The 18209-nt window shown below is 40.8% G+C and overlaps 1 protein-coding gene across 1 annotated transcript in view; it reads right to left on the bottom strand.

Moving 5' to 3' along the window:
- Positions 1-17957, bottom strand: part of abr (ABR activator of RhoGEF and GTPase) — a 122420-nt gene extending 104463 nt beyond the window's left edge. The window contains exon 1 of the mRNA XM_084564068.1: positions 16921-17957. Within this exon, the coding sequence (XP_084420194.1) occupies positions 16921-17734 (814 nt within the window). The 5' untranslated portion in view covers positions 17735-17957. The remainder of the gene's footprint in view (positions 1-16920) is intronic.
- Between the last annotated feature and the right edge of the window lie 252 nt (positions 17958-18209).

Raw genomic sequence — 18209 nt, 5'->3', positions numbered from 1 at the left:
AAAAATGAGTAGGGCTGCACACGCAGGAAATAGACAGTTATGAACTGTTTCCATTTGAGCGGCTTAAAAAAAAAAATGCCTAATGAAGCATTGGATTGGAACAGACTTCACAAATATCAAATATAATATAAAAACAGCCCTCTCCAGAAAATAGAAAATAATGGATCTTTTATTGTATCTGTAAATGTACTTATAACATAGAGTAAAGCATGATCTAAAAAGTTTATTTTGTTTAAATAAAAGTTTAAAACACACCAAAATTAACCTTTTAATACTATGCTTTTTTCTGATCATTAAGGGAGGAATTTCATTTGAAAACACAGCTGCATCAAGTTACAGCAGGGTGTTATGGTTGGCACTGAACATGACTGCCAACCAATGCCAAAGCCAAAACACTTTATCTTATAAAGTACCTTGACTGAGGTAGTATGAACCTCTGTGAGAAAGTGTTGACACCGTCCTTCGAGATTGATGACGACATTCTCTAGCTGTATGTTTTTCCCACACATCCCTTTGTTTTGGGGGTTGGGGGAGATGGCGGCTGGGACGAGCAATGACTATGCATTATTAAAAAGCTCGGAGTGCACCAGTAATGAACGTCTGCTTGTTAAAAGGGAAAGACTGAAATCATCTGGGGCGTTGTTTTATTGTTGTTACTGTCTGATAGTTGCTTTGGAGCGATAAGCCCCTTGGGGTTTTCCTTTTATATCAACTGCACAAACATTTAGGTTGCTTCCAAACACTGTACACTTCCTCCATCAGTTCATCATTTTTAACAGTGTCAAATACACAAAGAGGGTAATCCATCCTGCAGCTACTACCTTGATTCCCCTATTCTTCCTCCTCCTATTCCAACTTGTGAATGTGTGTTATAGAATAACACTCTCACCAGCTTATCTATTAAATTCACAAAACCACTGTCTACACAAGAAACCGGGAGAGAGTGTGTGTGTGTGTGTGTGTGGATCACAGCATGTGCTCTGGCAGGCGAGATTCCCTCTCACCTCACTTGCCCTGGATCTCCCCCCTAACTCCTTCACCATCCAATTATGTGGAACGACTATGTCTAGCAGACTACTGTGAAATGGCTGTGTGTGTGTGTGTGTGTGTACGTACTGTTTCTATACGAAAGTTGCTTCTGATTTATGATAAGAAACAGCTTCCTTAAACACAGTCCTCAGCCTGTTTGTGTCAAGGAGAAAGACAGAGGAAGGGACAAAGAGATTGATATATATGTGTGTGTGTGTGTGTGTGTGTGTGTGAGACAGAGGGAGCGCTATAGAGAGACAGAGTATTCATCCCGTGCCAGCTGAATTCACTTTGATCTATTGAGGTCAATGTGGAAATCATCTGAATCATGCTGTGATTGGACAGACACCAGATAAAGAGCACTGCTCCGTCACACACACATGAACATGAACATGCACTCAAATGTGCACACACACTGTAAAATATTTTGCTCATCATTGGTGTTTGTTTCCTGCAGGCAAGCTTCATTTTCTCCGTTCCACAGATAAACATTTGCGCAGGGGGTTTATTTGTCAGCATGACACTATCCCAAAGAGAAGATAAGACAGCTCCATAAATGGATTATGCATATAAACAGCAAAGCTGCTATACGGTTAAGGGTTTCAGAGGCAAAAACACACAAATGCATACAAACACACAATGAGGTTAAACAAGGTTGCTTCAGAGAAGGGATAATGTATTGTTGTCTAAATAAAGAACTACTGCACTCTAGTGTTTAGCTTCTGTCAACACACACTCACGGGACCGAGCAAAGGCCTTCAGTCTGTGAAGTGTGTGAAGAGAGAAGTGTTATAAGGGAAAGAAGAAATTGATAATTATAAGTCAGAATGTGAGATTTTTCTTAACAGTTATTATTACAATCTGTGTCAGACAAATAATTCAGAATGTGAACAGCATTAATGGAAGAGGTAAAGGAAAAACTAGTCACTGCTATATGAGCAGAAATGTCTCAAACCCGTTACTCTGAACTGCTAACAGTATCTCAAGGTGGAACTCCAGCTATTTATAGCTGCACTTCCATAAAGATGGGGGACTCACAGGAGACAGATTGACAGCAGAATGTTCAGTCGGATTAGCAGAGGCTGAAATATCCTGACATTTAGTCCATATCAGTAGAGCTCCTACCGCAAGGTGCTGTTATGAAAGAGTGGAAGTGCCAAAATAGTTTATTCTATTGTATTCTATGGTAAAACACTACATTATGACATTAATTGATGTCATTTGGGTTTTGGCACATTCGAGCGAGCTTCTTCAGAGATATAGAAAACTTTTTACTGCTTACATTCATATTTGCTAACACATAAGTTGTAAACACAACCATAACCCATACTAAAAACACTGAAGCATTACAGAATGAAGACAACATATTATAGTTGTCCACATGAGGGTGCTGTGGTCACCTCCACAGCATCCTGCAGTCCAACCTTCAGATAAGGTGAGCTCTCACTGACATTACTGTAGGTCTCATGCAGATAAAGGAATATTGACCTTTTAATCTTTGGGGGATTGTTTGGGGTAACAAGGGTATGGTGGTACAGGGAAGGAAAGACAAATCAGCAGCACACATTGAAGGTCTGAGAAGTCAACTACTGTTTGCCAAAGTGATTGTCAAAGCTTCACTTTCAAAAAGAAAAGGTAATACGCTGCTCAACAGAGCTGCACAAATACAGACTATGAAGCACAAAACCCTGTGACAAAAAACCTCTGTGTCAGAGCCCTTTGGAACCCGGTTGGCCAACCTTAAAAATTGTGTTTAAAGACAACAACCGATGTTGTTGTGCTTGACATATATGCACTGACATTGTGGTTTTGAGCATTAAGACCTCAGCATATCATGGTCCTCTGGTGGTCTCTACCTCTTCACCACAACAGAGAGAGAATGAGAGAACAAACCAACAGGTGAAAGAAGCAACAAACACAAAAGCAAAGATCCACATGACAAACTCTTCAACACGGATAAATCATTGAAAAAACCAAACAACCGTTAAAATGAGTCCAATAAAACGTAGGCGGTGAAAGTTACACAACTATTGTGGCATCATATAAAATCCTGAGAGCGAACAGCACAACACTGCATAACTTTCAGTTCATTTGCCAAGGCCTCTGGGCTAGAAAGTAATTATGACAGCGCACTTTAAAAAAAAAAAAAAAAAAAGTGACTTGTTCTACAGGGAGCCTTCAACACTGAGCAAAGAGCATGGACTCAACCAAAGGAACTTTCTACTTTCTTTCTACTTTCTTCCTCTATGTACAACACTACACCTCTTAATCCACAAACATGCAGGCTCTGAGTAGCTTAGTAGTGTTTCCACATGGGACTATACACAACAGGATCTCCTGAAACGAAAGCTTCCAGAAGTTTGGACACATCCTCTCACTTAATGGTTTTTCTTTATTTTCATGACTATTTACATTGAAGATTTTCACTGAAGACATCAAAACTATGAATGAACACATATGGAATTATGTAGGAAACAAAAAAGTGTGAAATAACTCCAAATATGATTCATATTTGTAGCCACCCTTTATTTGTTTACAGCGCTGCAAACCCTTGGACTTGCCTCAATGAGCTTCACGATGCAGTCCCCTGAGAGGGTTTTCATTAACGTTGTTAATTATTTTCTAACTTAAGGATGGTTGACAGGGCAGGAGTAAGCTGCTGTAATGTTGCTCTCATCACATGTTTCTGAGTCAGCCTTTTTTTTCCAGGTACATAAATCCTGCGACTTTACTGAGGTCCTCTTTTATGAAGTCACCACATGAGGAAGCGTTTCCAATCTGCGCAATGACTTGAGTACCTTGGTATCAACTGTTGCGGTATTTTCCTGTGTTTTGTTAGCGTGGATGAAAACGGTTGTAGAGCTTGCAGACGAGCTGTCATTTGCTTAACTTTCTGCTCTTGTTTGGCAACAGTGTAGGTCTGACGTTTGGTTTCACAGTGCCGTCGTACAGTTTCATTGCATATCAATCAAACACACTTCTGTGAAGAAGTATACATTTTTCAACTGTGTCTGAAGTTTTCCACACTCACTTGCTATCTTGCATTTCTTTGGTTTCGGCCATTTATGGTCACCTGTGGCAAAAGTCCTCTTTGTTTAATTTTGTTTTGTGGAGAAGCTGCAGCGTTCAAGACGCTAGTGCCACCTACTGTCCATGTGTGGGCCATATTCCATTATGTCTTTAGAATTTCCTGCTGGAAATGGACCACGGGCCATAGTTTTGACACCCCTGCGACATACAAATTAAAACTCCAACTGTGTTTATTTGTCCAACTGTTTCTATTTCCACCGATAATAAGAGGAAGTGAAAGCGATGAGCGTGGTGAAGGATGTTCTCAAGACAAAACGAAAACAGAACAAGAACCAGAGAAACTGTGGATGTCTTTGTGTTCTCGGTACAGGTGTCTTAACACTTCACTGTTGAGTAACCGCCAGAGTGTCAGCAATTCCCTAGTGGGTAGCCAACAGCAAAACAACACTATCCTGAGAAGGTCACACAAGGGAAGCAGTGCCAAAGGCTGGCAAGACATTCTGTTTTACAGCGCTGAGACGTAATACCGTTGTGTTCAAGGGAAAAAGAAAGTCAGGTCAAAGAGAACATCTCCTGCTGTGACAGGTATGAACGCACAGAGCCTGAGCCAACCCTCCTTTGTTCTTTTGGCCTTTTTTAAATACTCATTTGTGAAGAGAGAGACCGGAAGGAATGAAGAAAAAAAGAGGGGACAACATGCCACAAACCTGTGCCTCTGAGGTGAGGTATGTACCAATCAGGTGAGTTATAGCAGTGCCCCTCAAAGCTTCATCTTTATTAAGGAGTTGATCCAGGACAATCTGTGACTACATATATTTCTTTCTCAGATTTCAACATGACACCGATCTGACACAGTTACCATGAGGACTTCACACTCCAGCAGGGAGAATGCAAGCCCAACCACAAGTGTGTTCACAACTTTCTACTGCCATCCTTCACATCTGAGATTTAGGTGTGAATAATGAAAATACTTCAAAATACTACAAGGATCAGACTATGCTGTGGTTTGCCCACATTTATTTTTTGTTTCACTGAGCTTTCTACTGTCCTGAACATGTATCTAAAAACATTGTTTATTAAGATTATGTTCTCCTTCCTGAAAAGTCTGTGTCAGCAGATATCGTTTGCATCCAACTTCCTTCTGCAACATGTGACTGTTAGACACTGGTACAAACCACTGATACAAAACCCTAACAGAAACCAAAATGGTATATAACATAGAAAAGTAGCCATGTGCAAAATGTTTCTGAAAGGAAACATTTTTCCAAGTTGTGAACCTGAAAAACATTTCGATTTCCTCTTCTCTCTGAATAAAACCAACAAGCTACGGTCCCAGATTGCATTGACCACGTTTTCCTGGCCTCCAAATTCACTACATCTCAAACTGATCAAGTATCTCAACCCCACAACTCATAGGACCCAAAGGCCGGCACTAACGATACTCCTACATAATATTAGGCAGGTGGTCATAATGTTATGCCTGATCAGTGTAGATGAATGGACCCGTGTGTAGGATTTAGCGGCATCAAGTGAAATGTTTACAGATTGCAACCAGCTAAACACCCCTCCCTCAGCCCTCACCATCCCCTTTCCCAGTGTGTAGGAGACCAAAGAGATCTAAAAGTGGCCAACACTTCATGAGTAATGAGTGCAACAACACCTAAGGAAATTCCTTGTATGTACAAACATGCTTGGCAATAAAGTCTTTCCTGATTCTGATTCACTTCAGCAAAATAATAAAGACCCTCTCTAGAGCTAGTGTTTGTTTGTCCGTTCTGGGACAGCACAACATGGTGACACCATCGATCGTGTAAATATGTCAACTGCATAGACGTCAAAGCGTCTCAGTGTTTACTAAAAAAACACATACCAGTGTCAAAAGTGAGAAAGTTTATTAGAGAGAGATCCAGATCCTTGAGACACAGCTGCCAGAAGCCCTAAAGAAGAAGACAAACTGGCTGCACACTTACTAAACTTTAAACTGCTCCCAACTGTAGCTGAACCGTTAAATATTTGGACCATTACAGTGAATTTAGTCTGATGGTTGGTTGGTGGTCCAAGTAATTTTTGTGTCATTATAATACTTGTTTTTGAGAAAAGAAGAGGCTCAAGAGGAGATGCTAAGTCTGATGCTAATGGCTAGCATGGTAGCGCTGCTTTCCAGCGCTTTGACAAGTTGTAAGCAGATTGTTTCCGCACATACAGACCTATAAAACTAAACAACATGACCTTCAGTCAACGTTACGCTGTAACTGGGCAAAAGCATTCTTTAGTGTTGCTTCACAGGAACCTGCTGGATGAGTTGGGTCTTTCTATGCAAAGTTTGCATGTTCTCCCTTTGTCTACTGTCTTTCCGCTCACATAGATATGCATGCTAGGTTAATATGCGTATGAACAGTGAATATCTACAGCTGCATTTCCAATTACAATCAGCACAAGTTATTGAGGTTAAATCACACTCAACACTATGTATGCTAATAATGACAGAGTATAATAAAAACATCTTATTTACATTCAATAAATCTGAACTTTTGTTGAATAGTATCATTCAGTAAAACTTCAATTATAAAATGGATTTTTCATTCATAGATATCATTTTCAAATATGTCATGTTTATATTTGAATAAAATCTAATAGGCATTCTGTTATTCTGTCATATTTTAATAGTTAACCAAAAGATTTAACAACTACTCAGAAAATAGTAGATACATTAATTGAAAAAAATAATCAATTGTTTGTTGAAGCCCTAATTAATATCAGGGCACTGATTTCCTGCATTGATTCCATTCTGATTCATCAACTCATTGTCGATTCATTTAGAGATATTTCTAATATTTCAAAACCCTTTTCCTTAGTAGTGAGAAGGATTTTCACAAAACCAGTGTGACTGGTTTCAGAGGTGAGGGGTATTTCCTCTGTCGTCATACTTTTTAAATCCAAAATGCTGCCACGTGGTGCTCTCAGCGTTGGAACTTTTGTCATGGTTTTGGATCTCCCTCACATGTGGACTAATCTGGTTCAATTAGTCTACAATTAGTGTCTACGTTAGTTTTACAAAGGTTTGGATCGTTCACAAAATTTCCACCACTTACAGCATAAAGTATTATTTACAACTGGGGTTTCATACACACTGTAAACTGAAATCTGAAACCAAAAACCAGTTCACTTGACAGATTTGGGTGATGTCTGATGTAACTGCCCGATAATGTGCAAAATCATTAGGGAGTAGTAAACTGATATATGAGGCCATGAACACTCACTGACAGTGTGCCAGAGAAGAATGCAGGGCCCAAGCACCAAGCTACAAGCACCCCAGTTCGTCACCACACATGTACCACACTGTGGTCTCCATAGCAGCAATAGATGTCAGCCAATCAGATGTGCTCTCAGTTCAAAGGAAATGTTTTGAACTATTAAAAAAACTGTTTTTGCAAACCTCTATATGCAGATATAAATACTTATTTTAGGTTAGGTGACAGATAGCATGAGAAAAGCAACCTTTTCATCATAAACATGTAGCTTAGCTTTCATTCTACAAAGATTTACAATGACTGAGAAATGCCTACAAATCTGATATTCGCCAACAAAATAAATCAAGTATCTATCTATCTATCTATCTATCTATCCATCTATTTATGAGAACCATATGTTCCCACAGACTGAGATCTGAGGGGAATTTAGATATTGCAGACCCTTCAGAGAAAGCAAGATAAAGTGGGTCCAAATGTAAGTGGTGACTTAAAACGATGAGCACATTAATCGATTGATAAATAAGTGCAGTCCTGCAACCGTCTTGGTTTACAAGTGGTTTGTACGTTTAGCAGAGCTGTGACAGAGCTACATCAATCAGTTAACTGACAGGAAAACCACGACTCTCAGGCGCTCCCCGGTCTTGCAGCTGCTCTTCTCATCTTGATTTCAGCTGAAAGAACTTCACATCAAGAATGAGTTTACACTTCCTGACCATGAACTCCCCTGTGTAAAAATCCTAGATGCAAGCCATAACCTGAAGGAAACTCAATGAGCGAGATACAGTGGCTGTTTTGTTTGTCTCGGCCTTTGTTTATAAGATGGAAGTTGATTCAGGGAAAGGCAGGGTGAGAATGACGGTCAATCTAGCACTGCCCTATCCCAAGGGAGACGGAAACAAAATCAGTAGCCGGGATTTATTTTTTATAATTATTAGTGAATGGCGCGCACAGCCGTATCTAGATGACCATCACATCCAGTAGCCTACAGCCTCTTCCTGTTTCTCTCTTCCTCTTTCTAGCATAGCCATGTCCCTATTACGAACCCCTGGGAGGTTCACACCTTTGTTAATTCTAGGAATGGACATGCGCACACGTGCAAAGGACACCGTCCTATAAACAATGACCTATGGGAACTCAGGTACAATTCACAACATTCTGCTTTTATGGCCCTAACGCCGTACTGTAATGAAGCCACTAATTATGATAATAACTACAGTCAGACACAGTCTTCACATTCTCTACTGAATCCCTGTCATAACAAAACCTCCATCATGCATCATCGGCCACCTCGCCCATTGTAAATCCTCGTCACAGTTTCAGCTGCTAATGGGTGTGGCTGCTGACGTGAGCAGACTTCAGGGTGACACTGCATCACAGGACTTTCTGTGAGGTAACAGCAGCTACACTGTGTGTCATTTACACCTAGGACTGCATCGAGGGGAAACCTGCAATGGTGAAAAAAAGTACCTCACAAGAAACCTCAAGTCACCAGGTCAAGTTGAGTGTATCACGAGAGACTGTGGTGACAAATGGAGCAGTCTCATGTGATTTAGAGAAAACAGAGTGATGAATGGTATTACCCCCACAGGGATCTCTATCCCCTCGATCTCAACAAAGGGGATTGTTGAAGGAGACAAGAGACTCAATAAATCCAAAGAAGACCTGTAACAAGTTCTACAAGGTGCTTGAAACAACAGAACTGCCAAATTCCCTGGAATATATCTGCAAATACACACAGGAGAACTGTCTTAAAGGCAAAGGGTGGTCACAGCAAACAGCAGTGTGATACTGTACTTTAAATAATACCTGATCAGCATATCAGTTTCTGTGCATATGCATGTGTGCATACTGTGCTAGATGAATACCTCCTGTATATGCACTGCAAGTCCCGGCTTTGCATTTCACACCTCTGAAATAGAACTAAGTTCAAGGCCTCTGTATACACACAGTATTTAGACCTGCATTCATCTCAGAAACCAAGGCTGATGCTGCAGAACCCACATCTCCTCCTCCATAATAGATATATGCCGCCTGCTTCCCTGTGCAACCACAACGACACTTTCAATAGCAAAGTAGCATGCAACAAGTCAGGACATAAATAGTGTAAGTATTTATTTGAAGATTTAAAGATAAGGTGACTTTAAGTGGCTGCATGATGGAAGAGAGTTCAGATTTCAAGAATTTGAATTGCTGCTCCACAGGAGGATATAGGGGTATAATGGAAAAACTGGATTACATGACGATTCAGTATACAGAATTGCTATGCTAGACTTCCTACTTAGGTGGATCCCAGCAGTATGAAATCAAAGTTTGCCAGTGGGTCAATAAGCTACAGTAAAACTGCACACTTGTTTAGGCTACAAGAAAAACATCAACATTAAGGCCTGAGCAGTGGACCCTCAGTATCACTGCCAGCTAGATGGACCATATGCTGCATAACATTCCCTTATACAGTCTCACAGTTCCCTTTATCTAGTTGTTGTGCCTTTACAACGAAGACGAAAAAGGCCAAAAATCAATCTTAAAGGGAAAAAAAACAACAACACCAGAGCTGTCTTGAGAAAGGCCTTAGGAAATAATGCTAATTCTAATTATTAAGAAATGTAGATAAGGAAAAGCGCCCATGACAATTTCTCCAAGGCCGGGTGATGTCTTCAAATAGCTTGTTTCCTAACCAACAGTCCAGGGATATTTAGTTCACTGGGATATCTGACAAAATAAAAAATTCAAAATGCACCATACACTCATATTTGAAAAGTTAGCACAAGCCAATGTTGAAAAAATAACACTCATCATCTTCCACCCATCACTACATAAAGCCTGCCAAAATGATTTGAGCAGATTTTTGCCAGGGCATAATCTGTTTGCAACAGAGGGGTTCCAGACTAAAATAATGTAAGCAGGGAAGTTCTGGCCTCAAGGCTACCACAAATTAGCCAATATTTCAAACAGGTAACTGGTGAGTCAGTTAGTCTTGTAATGCCAGAAAATAGCTCCAATGGACAGACAAATCTAGAGAGGCAAGGGTGATGTGTTTTGTTGGATAATTCTTTGAGCTAAACTGAAAACACAAAGAGGAGACGTTAGATATTTGTCAGAGCTCTAGGGTAGCATTGCCAAGGAAATGACTATGATGAGCCAGAGTTTGGGGAGAGATTTACTCTCATTTGTGGGGATTTTCTCGCCTACATTCTCTGTGCCATGGCGTAAAAACCTTCACTTGACAGTCAATCACTGGACTGACTCAAGATGTGAAACAATGCCGTAATAACTCATACGAACCAGAAGTGAGAACCCAGCTTATACACTGAGGCCTGAAAGCTGTTATTCACAGGTTTATGAGAAAGGCACAAAGAAAGCAAATGTCTGAGCTCCCATTTACACCACAGACTGCTGAAATGGAAACAATATGACAGGCTCATAGTTCCCCTGCCGCACATGCTATGCAGGACGGGCCTGGACAAGCCCTGCTTTTCTGAGGGAAGACAGAGACAACTCAGGAAAAAAGAAATATGTGTGTCACGTTCAACAGTCACTGTCTAGCAGAGTGACAAAAACCTGCCTTTACTCCAGGTTGAGCATTTGCTTTTGATATCAACCAGACATTCAACAGCTTTTCTAAAAAGGATCCATGTTTTCTCTTTTATATTACGCCTAACATTTTGTATTTATATAAACATGGAAAGAGAAACTGTTAGCAGCATGACGTGACGTCGAACCTGTCTGGAGATGCAGATGACTTCATTACACTACAGCAGGGGTTCATTGTGATACGACGCCCTGCTGTAGAAACATGTGAGATGATTTCCTAATCTTATAAAGTACTTTCTGAGAATGAGTGATCTCATTTTGAGGGAAATGGCAAATTATGAATTCTTTTCCTCATCAGTTCCGACTCAGTCATCTTGAATTTATCATCATCTCAGTCTGTAAAAATACCAACAGTCTCTCTGCTGACACTCTGGGTTTAATATTGTTCATAAATAAACCTATACTGTATACTACAGTGCTAATGTATGGAACTTGTTGGATTTTTTTGACATTTGATTCTCCTTAAAACAGTCCCTGTTAAATGTGACACCACAAGGATATAATTGATTCAACAAAAATATCAATAAATAATATTCTCCATAGCCAGATTCAGGTCTTACCAGAATAACAGTCTGGTAAAAAAACATTTGGATTTCATTATGGGGCGTGTTTCAACCAAAACAGAGAAAAAAAAATACCTCTGCACGAAACTGGATAGTCTACAACCAATCAGAGACATTTTGTTCTATGTAAATTCCACTCCACAGTGCTTAGGTGACACATAAGACTATGTTGTTGTTCTTCTGCCCATCAACATATAAAAAATATTCAACAACCGGACTGGCCTGGCAGATCTATGCCAGGGGGTTCCAGACCTACTTACTTTCTTTCAAAAAAACATAACAATAAAACAAAAAATTCCTTCGGATGGAAGGTCTTTTCTAGTATTTACTAGCTCAAATTTGCTTACACCATTTCAATAGGACTACCTCCCATGCAAGTCCAATCTGTGCAGTCTTTTCACAACTGTAGATACATGAACACACCCGACACCATGGCAAGAGTCGCCTGCAGATTCTGGTGGGATTTTAACACTGCTTTTTGTACTCTTTAGCCCGATCTGGACAAAATGGTAGGCCTCAGAGAGCTTTTGGCATCTTGGCATGATGCCCACGCAAACTTCAAAAGCAAGGTGGCATGGTGAGGTTTAAATAAAACTGGTAACCCATCACTCCTTAAGGAGGTTTTTATCATGTACAACTCATCTAGAAGCCCTGATTTAAATTCAAAGGATCTGGATGGATGTGGATTTTTATGATGAAAGGTTTTCACTGAATCATAAGTACATTTTCAGTAAGAGGATAAAGAGTTTGTTTGTCTAAATCTGTCTAAAAATGTAATTGCATATCATGTGACGTTGGATACAAAGACTTTAATTAGAAAATATATGCGCACAGTCCAGGACCAGAATAGATAAGGCCACAGAGTATCTCTCATCAGTGTTGGTAGTTATTATTCAGTGGCTCATCTTATCACGTTGTCCAAAGGGTTTTTAAAATAGCAATTCCTATATCAGGAATATCACATCTGAATACATCATCTTCTATCAAACACATTTGAATGTAACACCGTTTCTCTCCTGGCTATTTTCTGAGCTACCGGCTGTTTAACAGTGAAATGTGTTATAGGTAACAGAAGGAGGAAACGGCGCTCTCAGCGTGGCCATTCTGTTGGCATAGTGACTTACGTTGATTAACCAACAAGTCACTTAGCCTTGCTGTGAGAAATAAAAAGATGTTTCTCTGTTGGGACCAAAGTTGCTTTTAGCTAAAAATAAGATTTCATATCTGCTGCTTACACTGCTTAGGTATTTCAGAATTGAAATGCTTTAAATGGTGTGGACTAATTTCAGTTCTGAGTTCTGATTTGCTTCTGTAAGAATTTGGACCTTCCAAAATCCTTAAAAAATACAATGTTTATTGCTACAGTCTTGAAATGACAATGGAGTACTCTAGGTTTATACCAACAATGCAGTGAATCAGAGGTGAATCAGGGACCATACAGAGAGGCCAGAGCGACGGCCCCAGACTCACATGACCTGATGGACGACCTCTTCCCAGCAAACGGAAGTTACACAAAGGCATCGGCATGAGCAAGACCCCTGGCATGGGCTTGTGTCCGTGCAGGAGTGGGAGTAAAAGAGGAATTCATCCCATAAGGCTGAGTGACCAGGAGGCCAGATTTCTTCTGTTACTTCAATTGAAATACCTCAGAGCCAAAGAGGCAGAGGCCCCCGAAAAGGCCCCCTGTTCTTCCCATAGCTACACACCCTCCATTGTTTTTAGCGACAATTAAATTCTTTCCACTGATTATCCCAGTTGTCAGAGCAAACATCAATATCCTGTTGGATAACAAAGATGGAACAGATTAAAAGAGTAAGTGCTGTCCCCTGCTGACCTACAGGGGGGTTTATGGGAAAATACGTCCCCTCACCAACTACAATAGAAGAACCAACAGTCTGACAAGAGAAAACCCAGGGGTTTTCCTTTCTTTTTCCTAGTTTATCTATTTTTATATTTGAGATGCAAAGCCAGCTATAGAGACAAAAGACGCAGTCCACTTACTTTTACTGGTAGATCATCTTTCCACACATTTTGTCACTTACAAAATATAATATCAAAATTAAATTTCCCACTTTTGCATAAAATGATTTCAACAACTAAATAAACAGAGTGCCTTAGAGCCAGCTTTAACAGCACTCATGCCTAGTTGTTTCATTTACTTCTCTATTTCAAGGCTTTTGACCCAAACTGTAAGACTCGTCAGTTCCCCATGTCCTTTTTTCATTCAGACCAGTTAATATGCAACAAATCACGTACAGGTCATCATGTGAACCTTAACTCCAAACTAAGCCAACCATAATAATCTGATATTAAAAAACAACAAGACAGACTGGGGAATGGGACGTGTCACTGAAGAACTTTGCTCAGAGATCCTTCCTCAATCTTCACATGTTCAAGTTAGTCATTCCCTCTTGACTCACGATACGCAAACAATCTCAGTCGATATTGCCACACTTTTTTGAGGAAGCCTCAAAAGTGACTTGAGTGTGAATCCAGTTTCCAGGCATAGTCTTGACAGTCATTTTTCTCCAGCACTGTGGAATAAATAGATCTTTTAAAACCCCACGTTACCAGCTCGTATAAAAACGAACTACGGCTGCTACTAGAAATCACTGACTTTGCTTCACATCACTGTGAGCATTCCTGATGTGTGATACCTTCAAAAAACAGTTTGACACTGTGGGAAAGCTACTTATTTGCTTTCTTCTCATACCGGGTATAGGTAAATATGAAACTAGAGCGAGAGGGCTGTTTGCTTAGTTTTAGCAGACAGACTAAAAGTAACAAACATCAAACAGGGCTTTGTCTAAAGATAGCAACATCCACCTGCTGCTACCTTTGAAGCTTACGAACTAGCATGCTATATGCCTTTCAATGTGACTGTTTGGAATAACTATCAACACTTCTCATTTCTGAGAGGGTCAGACAGCATCACTTAAAGGGGAACTACTGTTTTTTACAACCTGGACCTTATTTCTGGCATAAAATACGATCGTTTACTCACCCATATAACTTTCGTGTCATTTAGATTCGTTCGGGAGATAATTAGATCAGCGTATATCCATATAGTGGGAGTAACTGGGGCACCGAAACGCAGCCTCTAAATAACGCATTATCTGCCGTAAAACTCGTTCATTTCACCAATATTTTGTTATCAGTGCTAGCTAGTGCTATTCTCCGTTGAGTCCGGAGTTACCTGTTATCATCATCCGGGGTCTGTAGATTGACCTACAGACCCCGGATGATGATGACATTGTGCAAATAACACAAAAGTTATATGGGTGAGTAAACGATCGTATTTTATGCTAGAAATTAGGTCGGGGTTGTAAAAAACGGTAGTTCCCCTTTAAGACAGCCCTATTATACACACTTCCAGCTCTATATCTCTAATAAGGGAATCTACTAGAGTAGCTTTCACTCCTCACTTTATTTATCTTATACCAGACCTCTGTGTAGCCTTTTAGATGAACCACTGTCCAAAACAAGCTGTTTTAGCCCCTGTTTCTATAAGGCTCCCTCCTTAAAAGCCCACTTTGTTCTGACTGGCCAACCTCCAGAGGCCCAGGCATGTGAGATGTACTGTCTGCACTTCGTAGCCGTGTTGTGCCTGCAGCAGATGACCCTCAGCAATGCCAGATGCATGGATAGCACTTTTGAAAATATAGTTACAAAGTGCTTAACAGAACAAGATATTTGTCATATTGTTATAGTTAACTATTATAGCCTTCGCTGAAAAGCTACAGTACGCTTCTCTTTTCAATTGTTTTATTTGAGTGGTTATGTGCATTATAACTTTCAAAACATAATGAATTTAAGCCACTTGTACGGTATTCCCAGCATTTCTCATCAGGCATCGCTGAAAGCTGATGTCAGATCTGCATGGAAGTAGAAAGTTTTTTTTTTTTTTTTATAAATGCTCCCCTTTGATAACAAGTTTATAGAGGATGTCAACCAGGCCTTATCTGAAGTAAAGATTCCTTCACCAATTAGACCATTGGTGAGCTTTAAGATTTGCAGATTTAGCTACCCTTAGAGAGTGCCATGCTAGCTGTTTCCCTCTGCTCGTGCTAAGCTAAGCTAAACAGCAGCTTCATATTGGGCGCGCATTATGGTGTCAGTCTTCTGGTGTTTGGTCTCATAAAATGCATAAAAAATAAAGTGGCAAGACTGGCTTTTTGTGTTACAGCATTGAGATCCAAAATGTACATTGCCACATCCATGTTGGTTTTCAGGTTAATGATACAGGACCTATCATAGGATGATAACAGTCATCCTCCAAATGTAAATAAGTCATGTTCAAATAGCTATAGTTTTAGGGTGGCAACATTTTTTTTTTTATATATATTGATTCATCTCGAGTGTTTTTTAAAGATAAAGATGATGACTTTCTTTTACTAATAAGAATGTTTTATGGTGGCTTTTATTTCACTTGACTGCATGTGACAATCTGTGCGCTGTTCGTCCGACCACTGAACTCTAACAGGATATCGTGTCAAGCAGCATCTCTCTGACATCATACCAGGAGAAAAAGACAGCAGAGAAAGATCCTGAATTTTACTAGCGCAGTGAGTTAAATGGCAACAAAAGTATAAGGCCAATGACCGCCTTGAAGACTTCAGCTCCTTTATGGCTGATGTCACACCACTTAAGAATCTTCATTTTTGGGCCTTAGCAACAGTTGGGACATCTGTTCCCAAAGGTCAAGTCTGATGTAGAACGACTTCACACAAAGAAATGACTGCATGCAGCAGTGGAAACGGCTGACATATACAATACAGATGACTATTCTGAGAATAACAAACAACTAATTTGCACAGCTAAAAACAAGGTGTGATGCGAGAGCAGGGGTTAACAAAGGAAATGACCGCTAAACCATGGGTGCTATTGTTGCTTACTTTTCCTGTTTGTTTGAAAGGTTTCATGCTGCTGCAAACTTGTGGGTAATAGACCTTAGTTCCATTATGTAAGGTGTGCCACTGCATCTCTGACACATTTAGTTCACCTTAAGTACGAGCCCAAGACAAGGTTAGGCAGGGTGTCTTTTGTTTGATGGTGTCTGCTGCAAGTAGGCTAATCTGGACAGAAGGAAGTAAGACTGAGACATAAATAAATCACATAACAGTGTTGATCAGCTGTAGATCACTGAGGACAGTGATTGATATAAAGGTGAACAAAGTCTAACATATGGCTTGCATTGGCTGATCAAAAACAGTTCTGGATGTTTCATTCAATCTGGAGCACTGTGCCCTGAGTAGGAATGATTTATTCCCCTCATCATTCCGCTCATCAGAGCTTTTTTTTTTTTTTTTTTTTTTTTTACACAGTAAACTATCACTGATGCAATGCTATTTTGAGTAATCGTATTTTGTTCCCTGAGCCATTTTTTTTTATGCTTTTCTTCTTTTTTTTTTTTTCTTCAATGTTTCATTTCAGAACTATATTTTAATTAGCATCACCTGCAGAAGACGAGTCGTCGTGGTCGGAGCTCAGGTACCCATCACTCCTCCTGTCAGGGGTGCTGCACCCGGAGCCGCGGGAGGGTCTGCGCTGAGTCTGGTGGTAGGACGGTGACAGTCTGCCGTCGTCGGAGTCGAAGTCCCTGCTGTAGCGGAAAGGCCGCAGGTTGTCCCGGTAGATGTTCGACGTCCTCTGGCCGTCCCTGCCGGAGCTCTTAGGGACCAGCAAGTTATTCCTGACGAAATTCTCATTGAGCTCCGCATCCTCGTATTCTCTGTCGCTGCCCTCCTCGTTGTCATTCGCTCGACAGACGGTGCCAGTGGCCGCGTCCTCTCTCTGGAAGCTGGGTTTCACTGGCGGGACAGGGATGGGGACGGGCTTACCTGTCTTTCCGCCGTACCTGTTCCATTCCCGGCCGAAGGAGCTCATGAACCCCGCCGTGTTACCTGCCGCGTGGGGCTTCACGCCTCCAGAGTCGGGCACCCTTGTCCTCTCCCCGTCGCCCTCGTCGTCTCGTCGCAGCGGTTTCCTAATATTTCCCGTCTTGGAGTGGCCAAAAGTGTCAGTGTTAAAGTTTTCATCGTTTCCTCCAAGCCTTTCCGGGTCGCTCCTCTTCTGTCGAGCCATGGTGGTCTGCAGGTAGATCACCTTGAATTTCTCCTCGGCTAGAGACTTCTGGAGCTTCTTCAGGTTGGCTTTGCATGTCTCCAGCTCCGACTCGATGTCGTCTATAGAGTTCAAGTCCATTTGGGGTACTTCTCCGTCGGGAAATTCATTTTTCCAGTGTTTTGCAAATTCCTCCTGTTCCCACATATTGATGTTCACACGGGGCTTAGCGCCAACCACGGAGAAACTATCAAGCTAACTGGTCTGTCTTCACAGACAGTCTGTCTGTCTGTCTGTCGCGTATGTTCACCTTGCTTCCTCTCTGTTTTCTCTTTTAAAAAAAAAAACGCTCTCGATATTAACTTAACCACTATCTGAACACCTTCAACCTCCCACACACCAAACTAGCGGACGCACGTCTGCACGGTACGTGCGCGGTAACAAGTTGCTGAAAAGTTTCGAGACTTCCTGTTTCCAGACGTGCTGCCTTCAAGTGCCTCTGGGACAAGTGGGAAGTGTAAGTTGTTCGACGACTTTTCTAAATCAATGGCACAGACGTCTACAGCCGATTTTAAAGCAGAAGCTTCCGAATTCAGAAACAAAAAAAATTTGTTATATGGATAAATTAGAATTCTAATTAGAAAGGTAAAATGTTGTCAATTTAAAACAGGAAAAGCAGAAC

The sequence above is a fragment of the Chelon labrosus genome (assembly GCF_963514085.1).
Source record: "Chelon labrosus genome assembly, chromosome: 17".
NCBI classification, from domain to species: Eukaryota; Metazoa; Chordata; class Actinopteri; order Mugiliformes; family Mugilidae; genus Chelon; species Chelon labrosus.
This window is presented reverse-complemented; position numbering and strand designations above follow the sequence as displayed.